We start from the raw sequence: 11,283 nt of genomic DNA, 5'->3' as shown, positions 1-11,283 counted from the left end.
ATGCCTGCACACAGACACAAACACACGCCTACATACACATACACACACACTCGTGATTGCAAAAAAAAACATAATTTGAATTCCAGATGTCAAAATTCAAATTATTATTTTATTTTATTTATTTATCTTTTTTTCTTTGCAATTTTGCCATTTGTTGCACTTTAGTTTATTTATTTATTTATTTTTTTTTGAACAAGTTTGCTTATCTGGTTTTTGCTGAAAATAAATCAAGAAAAAATATTCAAGTTCATGATTTCAGTTTTCTGGAATTTCAGCAGTTATCGCCAACGGTTCTCTATTAGGGATCCCTATTGTATCAAAACGCGCTTCTTCAAACATCTCAAAAAACTCATTTCTGCTATCCACTTTACCTTTCCACAACAGTATAGATTTATTATTATATATATTACTGTAAAAGTCGAAAACCTGGTAAATGTCGACTTTCACCGGTAAATGTCAACATTCACATAGCAAAATCATCAGTAACAGACCAAATACTTCCACATCTTCATGTGGTATAGCATTATTGCTAAATGTGTACTTTGCACATAAAGATATTTTTCGATAAAACATAAAAATCCTTTTCCTTCGTGGTCAGAGACAACAATTTAAGCTTTAAGCATTTCTTTTAGCAAGTCCCGTTTCTACAGCGCATTAAGGTTACCCGCATCAATTTTCCCCTTATTTCTGTCATGAAGGTTTAAAATGATTCGATTGGCAACTTAAGAGAAGGACGTTTTTGTGTTTTATCTGGCAAAATATCTACCATCTGCCTCCGCTTTCCTGGCGCGTGATAGCAAAAAGTACTTTCCATTTAAAAAAAAAACGAATTAATAATGTTTTACTTTCACAAGAAATAATATTTACAGAAAAAATATTTCAATGTAAAATCCTTTTTAAAAACGCTAGAATTGTTTGGAGTTCCCATAAATTACGGCGGTTTAAAACGCAAAACAAAAGTCATCTGGATCCCATCTAGTTGCGGTTCTAAAATGATTAGAGAGATTCGTTTCAGTTTCTTTTTTCGAATGAACCTACTATTGGAGTTTTGAAGCAAATGTTCAGAATGTATGTAAAGGATTCCTAAGAGTTCGGAAGAATAGTGACTGATGATTTCGGAATGATGAATGCTTACAACCATAACACTATGACTGTTGTGCAAAAACATGCGAATATTTTTCAGCAAAGTGGAACTGTTTGCAATATTTTGGTAAAACATTTTTAAATGTGTGTTTTTTAAAAATGGTCGTGTGCATCATTCGATTGGTTCTGAAGAAATGAAATTTTTCAAACAATACAAAATAAAATTGTTTCTACAGGAAGTTTAAAGCAATTCATTCCTCTGTGAGCTTTTTCAAAACGAACTTCCAAACAGCTCGAATTTGAGGGAAACGAATCTGGATATAATTCTGGATTTAGATCAACTTTTCTAATCTCCAGTTTGGCTCCAGAAATGCAATGGAGTTTCCTATTGAATTAACTTTTTCTCCTTCTTTAACCAGTATAAAATATTATATTCGATAAAGTTTTTTTTTCTTTTTTGCTATATTTTGCAGTTTATTTTAACTTAAAAATATTTAAAACATTTTTCAAAGTTTTTAAAATCGTCATTTTCGCACGCCTCCATCGGGTTCACTTCTCGAAATTTTTTCATCACTTTTCTCTGAACAATTTTTCAGTGTTGGCTACCTTTTTAGCCACCTTTTTATTATGTAGCTGGAATAAATGTTTTGGCTATTACTTAATTTTGTGTTCAAAAAATACTGCAAGGATGTGTTTTAATTTTATTTCAAGTGCAAATAGTAAAACTTTTAAATTAAAAGCAATACAACGTTTAAATGTACGAAGGAATAATTAAAAATTAGCACTTAACCTAATTTATTTCATTCTAAGTGAGAGCAATTGGCACATACTGCAATGTCACAGAAAAAAAATCTTCATTCCGAAAAAAACGCCAATGCATTTCTAGAGCCAAACTAGCCACTTTGGATCCCCCTTGCAACCAAACTAAAGTCTATGCAGTCGGTCCATTAGGCATGGACTCATATTTAGTGGAAATTTATGTTAACTTAGAATTTTTTTCAGATTCCTGACCCTTAAGGTCGTGCTGTTTGGTCGTAAAGAGACTGCATTCCGGTCAAAGAGAAATTCGTAACAGTTTTAGTTACAACTCCAATTAAGTATTTTTTATTGCAGCATGAGTAGGGGAGTGTGGAGCAAAGTGAAAAAGTTAGGAGAACTTACTTTTTTTTAAACTGAACAAGTTGAAATTTTGTTCTAAAAATAACGGTACATAAAGAAGGAATAATATTTTTTATAATAACTGAAACAGCATTTTTTTACTTATTGGCAATAAATTTGTACTTTCAAAAAAAGGTGGAAATATTTCACTTTTTTTTCCATGGGGCAAAGGAAGAAATGAAATATTTTTCTGATGAAATGTTTTCTACTCGATAATTGAAGATATTTTTTTGTCAAATAAATGAGTAAATAAAAGATTAATGAATAAATGAAAATGAAATGAAACAATAAACAAAAAATTCAAGAATAAATAAGGTTATAAATAAGAAAAAAATCAGTTATTAAAATAGTGAAGGAACAAGGAAAATAAGTGAATGAATGAATAGATAAAAGATATTTATTAGATGAAGGAATTTAAATGTAATTATTAATCGTTGAATACGTAAGTGATTTGATAAAAGATTGAATAAGTAAATGAAATGATCTATTTCAATTTGCCCAATCCACTTTGCCCCGCATATACAGGACTAACTGTACAAAGCATTTGAAATACAAATAAGCCTACTATTGAAGAAATAAATACTGTTCTGAATATGAGTAGGTCCCAATAATAATTCAAAATGTTAACAACAAGAATTTTATCATTTAATATAATAACAAAAACAATTTTTGACTTATAAAAAGAAAAATACATAATGAGTGTCAATTTTTGATAATTGCTTGTATTACTACATTCTATGACTTTCAGAGGTAATTTTTTCTTGACACATGTGTTGCTACATAGCTAAAATAATACTAGATAAGTGGCGCTAAAAGCCAAGTAAATAGAAGACCACTTCAATTTGCCCCGATATTAGTTTTGGGCTTCATTAATCAACGGTATGTAAAAAAATTATCAAATACAATCCTTTCAAATATATGATTGATAAAATAACAAAATGTTCGTAATTAATTTACTCGCTGATGACAATTTATAAGAATTCATATTATTGCGATACCATATAAAGATTCGTCAGCTGAAAAGAAATTTGCCGATAATAACTGAAATTTTTTGAAATTTAAATAGCTTCACAACATTCTGAGGAAAATGTACCCCTGTTTGAAGATTTAAAATGATTTTTTTTTTAATTGTAAGAAAAAATTTAGCAACATTTGTTATGGAAACTCCATTTCACCATTAAAGTATTAGATAGTCGAAAATAGAATAAATTTCATTTTAAAAAATGGTTTTAAAAAACAGAAAATGACGATAGCTCAATTGGTGAGAAAGAAAGGAAGCGAAGTTCATTTCGACTTAATCCGCTTTAAGTCTGAGCAGCTCATTTATGAACGTAACCTTCCATTGCCAAAATGACCTACTTTCAGAGTTAAAGTGGATTAATTCGAAATAAACTTGGTATACTTTTCTTCTGCTCCATCTGCTGTTTGTTTGAGCATGATGACATTTATCTACAACTGCACTTCAGGCAGAAATATATTGGTACAACCCTCGAGTTCAATATAAGGTGTCGAAATGAAGAGGCAAAAAATTAAGACTTAAAGAGGCTATATAATGACAGCATATTTAAATTCAAAATACAGTCTTCAAAACAATACATCATTATTTCCTATTAAATTTGAAACATTATAAGCATAAGGTTGCTAAACGAATAGTTTCTTTGTTATTTACAAGTAACAGCAATTTTGTTACAGTGTCTTTAATTTTAGTCCATTATTTCTCTTCTCGGTAAGGATAGACACTTTTATGAATAGCATCGTTTTGCGAAGCAACTCAGAAAAAATCCATGAATTCTGCGTTTCATTTTAGCAAGAACCGCAGCATAATGAGATGTAGAACGTTTTCCTTCAAATTTTACTAAAACAAAATAATTTTCGGATATTTTCTCCAAAAGAAAATTTTCTTCGGCATCAATACTTTTGGAAAGTCTTCATTACTTGAAAAATTACATAGTTCAAATCTGATTCAGAACTTTTTGAAAAAGAAATATGGTTTTTTAATATTAATTTAAGCAATTTTTGGTCATTTTCTGTGTTATTTTAGCTTTATCATTCACTGCTGTTTAAGGTAATTCCTTAAAACTCTTATTTGTGGCATATTTTTATGAATATTTTTAGAAGGAAATTTATATCTCATATAAATTGCTATGAATAGGTCTGTATTAGGGTGAAAAGCAAAAGGCTTACAAATTTCAATGCCCCCTCTCTCCTCCCATGACCACCTCCAGGCACCAAAGTACCTCCGTGTCAAATTCGATGAAACTCTGAACTAAAATGTAAACTTGTGCAAGAAACATGTCACATAGTTTTATTTATGTAGATGAATAGATAAAAAATACACATTTGCTCTAGATTTGTAATTTTGTATGATATTGGATAAAGAGTCAAAATAGGAGGTTTGTAAAAAGGGGCAAAAAAAAAGTTATAATTTTACTAAACAAAATTTTACGTATAAAATAAAATTTGTCAAAATAAATAAATAAATAAATCGAAATCAATTTTTCTTTTTTATTATGTGATCAAATTGAAAAGCATGATTTTGGAAACATTATGTGATTATTGCGAGTAAAATTTTTGCTTCCACCTGCTGATTACACAGGAACTCTTACGCTCAATGGCAGATTGTAAGGTAAATGTGTAGAAAGCGTCACTTTGTTCTGTGGGAATCTTTTGAGACACTCCGTGTTTCTCCTCGTGTTCGGAGCAAAATCTTCGATTTAAATATCCCACTTGTTAATTTGGTCGCATGCAAATGAGACGAGCGCACTCCCCGAGACCATTTGCTTAACTGAAGGCGAGAGCGAAATGGTAAAATGAAAACGACTCGCCTCTTGCCAAGCGGGATTTGCTCGGAAAATAATTCAACGTTTTGTACGAAGAGAAGACAGAAGAACGACGAAAAGCGGCACTCCATTTCTTAAAAGGTAAATACATTTCCTCGTTTTAACGACACACTCGAGAATATGCATACCCGGGATAAGTTTCATTTCTGGGCGCGAGAAATAATTGTTGAATAATTAGAGCAATAGAGCTGAGCTCTGACCATTAAGAGAACAGACTGCATTGATTGATATTCATTCGAGCAGGTTCACGTTCATCATTATGAAGACGAACGTAATAATTAGAGGAAAAAAGGATTCTCAATTGCATCCAGTTTATTATCTTTAAAAGTTTTCTTCTATTACTTTCTTTCAAAATGTATTAGTTTCTAATGACACCAGCGATTCGTTTTCAGAAACTTGTGTCGGACGGAACAATCTAAGCGAGTGATTTACTAGCAAAGTATTTGAATTTATCTTAAGTTTTTTAGCTGTTTTCAAGTGTGTATTGCGTGTATGAACTCGAAATTTCATTCAGCTTCTTACAAAGAATCTGAATCGTTTATTGCTTCGTTAAACAAAATAGATTATCCATTCCAAGCAGTTGTTTAGATCGATTGCTTTGTTAATTGAGAACCTGCTTCAGCAAACGTTTTCTTTTGAATGAGGCGGGAAAAGATACGTTTTCGCATTCGAATCATTTCGAGTATCGAAGGGGTTACGACCTCATTATTATTTTTTTAACTTCATAAATTACATTGTAATCGCAGTGCGTTACCAGGAAAGCGCTCTTACATCACTCACTATTTCTTATATGAATATTGTATACCAGGGGTGCTTACTATGAAGGGTTCGTGACGCAAAATGCGTCATTGACATTTTTAGGAGTGTGATTTTGTAGGGTTTTTGACTTCGTTTTTGGGAGGATCTTGTTCTTGGGGGAGAGGAGATTAGTCTGTAGAATTTGAGGCCGGTGCGTCCTTGTCTTTGGGAGGATGGGCACCCATTGTGTATACTACTGGTCTATTTATTTTATTTACTCTTTTTTTCTTCTTCAGAAACCTAAATTTATCGCCAAATTGCAATAATGGTGTCAGCTATATAGCCATTGAAGTTTGTAGAAGAGTGGTTGATTTTAGATGGGTTTTGAGCTCATTTCGGAGTTGTTGTTTTTTTGGGGAGGGAGGGATTATTCCGTAGAATTGTAGATTATTCCGTAAAATCGATGATCCACTATCGCCTTCTTGGGAATGGACATCTATATGTATAGTACAAGAGTTATATATATATATATATATATATATATATATATATATATATATATATATATTTGTAACTTTTTTCGCCCGAATGTACAATAACGTTGTCAAATAAGAAAAAAGCATGTTCCTTCTCGAACCTGTTTTTCTCACATGAAATATTAGCACATGGATGCACTAAATTATTCCTCCATTTGGTGTTACTCATAGTTCTGAACAGGCAAAAGTAAGATATAAACAAAAGAGAGAAAAAATATATTGACATGTGCTGTTTAATAACAATGGAAGTTAATACATTCAGAATTTTCGGACTTTTCTTCGCGGTAATATTATCTTACACGTCTCATTGTTCTCGGAGTAGAGCACAAAGCATCTTCGGGGACGAATGTAAATAGATAACATTGGCAAGTATCCAACGTGTCTTCATTACATTACATGTTTTAGTTCATCCTCTGTTGTCTCATTTTTACGACTTGACTAAATAATGTAAAGAAACTATCGGATCTTAGAGACAGGATTTCTGTTGCTGTTGCTTCCATTAATAACATTCTGGTTCAAAGCAGTTCATGCCTTTGATTTATTTGTATGACTTTTCATAACTGGAAAACAAAGTTTGAAAACAAATAAACACGTAAATTTGCGTAAAACATCTTCTATTGTAGCTGACATTTGTGTTGAAAAAATTCAAAATAGAAATAAAAGGGCGTACTGAATTGAATTACAGAAAACGGTATTTTAAATGGTGCAAAGGGGGGGGGGAGGCATGAAGTATTAGGCCAGTGCTGATACCTTTGAAAATGGTAAAAAGTTTTAAAAAATTTAGAGCAGGATCAAACCCATCGGAAAAGTAAGAAAATATAATAAAATTAATAGGAAAAATAATTTACGGGCGATCTGAGTTCAGAAAGAGGGAAGGAGGGGGGGGTGTTTAAGGGGGGAAATCGGTTTATCACAATTTCCGGCAAAACTAAGGGTTCGATCAAAAAAAGTAAATGACAAAGTTGTTGAAAACTACAACTTTTGTAGTCGCACTTTTTTCACAAAACCTCAAAATTTATGCAAAAAATTCAAAAAACCAACTTTTTGTTTTATTTATTTTTATTTTCCATTAAAAAAAACGATTTTGTTCATGAAACTTAGAGAAAAGTTACCTTTTTATGTCTTAAATACACTGCAATTTTTTTTATTTAAAACATTTATTTTTTCTTCTATTTTTGATTTAGTAAAAAAAAAAGCATTGTAATTTTCAATCGAAAATTTTCGCGTCAAAATATCTGATTTTTTTAAAAATCGAAGCTCGTTTTTTTTCGTTGGAATCTTTACTTTCCGATGATATAAAAAATATATACAATAGTATTGGAAAATTTCGCAGAAAATGGAAAAACACGAAAAAGTTCGAATTTGAAAAAAAAAAAAATTACGTAAAATTTTAAGCTATTTATTAAAATTTACGCTTTAATTACTCAAAAATTTAAGTTTCCATGTTAAACTGCCAAATTTAAAAATTGCCTCTAAACGCTTAGAGGGTTCGAGAGAGCAGTGCATGTTTAGTGATCTCGTCGGAGTGAAAATGGGGCGTACGATCGAGCAACGTGTTAACATCAAATTTTATGTCAAACTCAAGAAAACGCCTACGAAAACTCTTCAAATGATCAATAAGGTTTATGGTGAGGAAGCTTTATCCAGAACTTTAGTCTTCCAGTTTCATAAGAATTTCCGAGAGGACTGCGACAACGTCCACGACGAACAACGCGCCGGACGTCCATCAACCAGTCACACGGACTCAAATGTGCAAAAAGTGCGTGACGTGTTGAACACTGATCGTCGTCTGAGCATCCGAGCAATCGCAAAAGAGGTCGGGATCGATATGATGACCGTTCACGACATTGTCCCAGAACGATCTGGGCATGAGAAGGATCTGTGCAAAGCTGGTGCCAAAACACCTGACGGATAAGCAAAAGGAGCGTCGTGTACCGGATACGGCACCACCAGACTTTTTCCTATTCCCCAAGGTCAAGAGAGTACTAAAGGGGACGCGGTTCGGGACTCTGGAAGCTGTTCAACTCGCTACGACGAGGGCTCTAGAAGCTTTACGGGTTGCCGACTTCCAGGGGGCGTTCAGGGACTGGAAACTCCGGTACCAGATTATCGACTTCCATGGAGATTACTTCCAAGATTTCTAGAGAAAAAGTGTAGAAATTTTGCTAATAAATATGTATTCTAAGCTCAGTCCGGTTACTCTTTATACAAACCCTGTATGTGTCAGGATAACTTTTTACTTGAATGGTCTATAGAACATTGTAACCATCAGAAAATATTTCGTACAGAAGACGCAAATGGTTTAGAAAGGTTTGGGCCTTACTACCTGCTAATTATTTCGTAGCAGCTGCGAAGATCGTTCGAGCAATAAACAACATCATTTATAAACATAAACGTGCAGGTTAAGTTCTTTAAAGTAAATCGTGACGAATTTACTTATTTAAAATAAACTTTTGGAATCTACATAGTAAAGTAAATACTACGTGTTTTTTAAATTTGAATCAATCAGCTATAAAATAATAGTATCATTGTTTTCTTTCATGAATAGTATGCTTAACGTAACATAACCTACAGAAAAATCGAATGATATAGGAAAAGGTCGTTTTTTAATCAAAATTTTTTTTTATACTTTTTTTTTAATATACCCGAAAACTGAATATGAGAAGCTATTCAAAATAACAATACAAGAGATAACACAAAATAAATTGCAACATATTCAAAAACAAAACACATAGAATGATTTCGATAAAAACATTATAGTTCGTTTGAGAAATGTGTCTGATTTACTCGTAATTTCAGTAAAAGTGCTTTATCAGACTGCTTGTATGTAGACTTGTCTTAACTAATATTGCGTGTTTTTGCAATCCCTATGTTCCATAGATTTTCATTTTTTTAATTTAGCAATTTAACATGGAAACTTCCATTTTTTGAGCAATTAATGCGTAAATTTTAATAACTTACCTAATATTTTACGCAATGATTTTTTTTTTTTTTTCAAATTCGAGCTTTTTCGTGTTTCCTAATTCTTTGAGAAATTTCCCTCAAACTATTGTACATATTTTTTATACCATCAGAAAGTTGAGACTAACGAAAAAAACACGCTCCGATTTTCTAAAAGAATCGGATATTTTGACGTGAGATTTTTCGATTGAAAATTACAATGTTTTTTTTTTTATTAAATCAGAAACAGAAGAAAAAATAAATACATTAAATTTAAAAATTGCAGTGTATTTGAGACATTAAAAAGTAACTTTTCACTAAGTTTCGTGATTTTTTTTATTTTTTTATGGGAGATAAAAATAAAAAACCAAAAAGTTGATTTTTCTAATTTTTCGCGTAAATTTTGAGGTTATGTAATAAAAGTGAAAGTACAAAAGCTGTAGTTCTAGTTATTGCCAAGACTTTGTCGTTTACTCTTGTTCGACAGAACTCGTTGTTTTGCCGGAAATCGAGATAAAGAATGTCCCCCACCTTAAACCCCCTCCTTCCCCTTCCCGAACTCAGATCGCCCGTAAATTATTTTTCCTATTAACTTTATTATATTCTCTTACTTTTAAAATGGGTTTCATCCTGTTCTAATTTTTTTGGTCTCAAACATCATTGGCAGTGGCCAAACTGCCGAACAGTGAGTCTCAAATAGGTTTAAAATTTAAAACTTTTTATTATATTAATAAAACTAATCATGTCAGTATCAATTTTTGATTTCCTATGAATCTCCTTGTGGTGCATACTCATAGTAAGTCAACGTTGAAGTTTAATTCCAGGTCTCTTGGTCTCTTTCCCTCCACTCTCCCTCATATATATATATATATATATATATATATATATATATATATATATATATATATATATATATATATATATATATATATATATATATATGAAACACTCTCATATACTGTATTTGTAACCTGGGCAATTCAATCAAATTGAACATCACAACTCAGTTCAATAGACGCCATAAGCAGCTCTATGATACTGGTAGACGATAAATTTAATAGCAATATAAAATTGAACAAGATAAAACGAAATTTGAAAGAACGAAAATTCGGGGGGTTACTCAACCTACTCAACTTATATCTATATATATTGTATAACTGAGATTCAACGATTGTCAAGGGGGTGGAAAAAGTTATTGTTAAATCAAGGATATCTTTTAAGCGAGGAGTAGAGACATTCAGTGCAATCAAATGCGGACGAGTTCAATGTACCATTAAATTGAGAAAATCGTTTAATCGGGTATCTTTAAATAGAAGTTATACTATATATATATATATATATATATATATATATATATATATATATATATATATATATGATGTATTTAATTTTAATAGCAATATAAAATTTGAACGAGAAAGAACATAAAATTGAATAAAAATCCCAAAACACCCTGGGGCCTCTTCAGAACGCTTTTAATATATATATATATATATATATATATATATATATATATATATATATATATATATATATATATATATATTAAACGGCAATAATTGAGTGCTCCAATTATAAGAAATCGGATCCTAACATAGTTCCGAAGAACTCGATATAGGTAATGAATTAGATATTTTTCTCCAGTGAATGTAGAGAATATCCTTTAAAACTTGCCAGACAGAAAACCAGGATTTATTTCTTTTTATTTTTCCGTCTGAAGGGAAAAAAAAGTACAAGCTTATTTTTAAAATGGAATCTCTTTGCTAAATGAATTTCTTCTCGGTTTGACACTTTTTCAATGTGGCCTCTTTACATACATCCGGAAACGTGACTCGTACCACAGGAGAATCTTCCATGTCTGCGATCTTTTTTTCTTCAGATTTCACTGCGCCTGACGCCTGCTAGAAAATAAACATTCTTTTTCTTCCTCTCTCCTACAAATGAAACGAAATCCTCTAAGATACAGAAAAGAATGGCAAAAAGACGTG

General features: G+C 31.5%; 1 protein-coding gene across 1 annotated transcript; it reads left to right on the top strand.

Annotated features, from left to right (window-relative positions):
• Positions 1 to 7,886: 7,886 nt before the first annotated feature.
• Positions 7,887 to 8,270, top strand: LOC129219144 (protein GVQW3-like). The gene has a single exon (XM_054853464.1). The coding sequence runs from the start codon at positions 7,887 to 7,889 to the stop codon at positions 8,268 to 8,270; it is 384 nt and encodes a 127-aa protein (XP_054709439.1).
• Positions 8,271 to 11,283: the final 3,013 nt, after the last annotated feature.

This window comes from Uloborus diversus, chromosome 3 (genome assembly GCF_026930045.1).
Source record: "Uloborus diversus isolate 005 chromosome 3, Udiv.v.3.1, whole genome shotgun sequence".
NCBI lineage: Eukaryota > Metazoa > Arthropoda > Arachnida > Araneae > Uloboridae > Uloborus > Uloborus diversus.
Note: the sequence above shows the minus strand (reverse complement) of the source record. Positions and strands in the feature narration are given on the sequence as shown.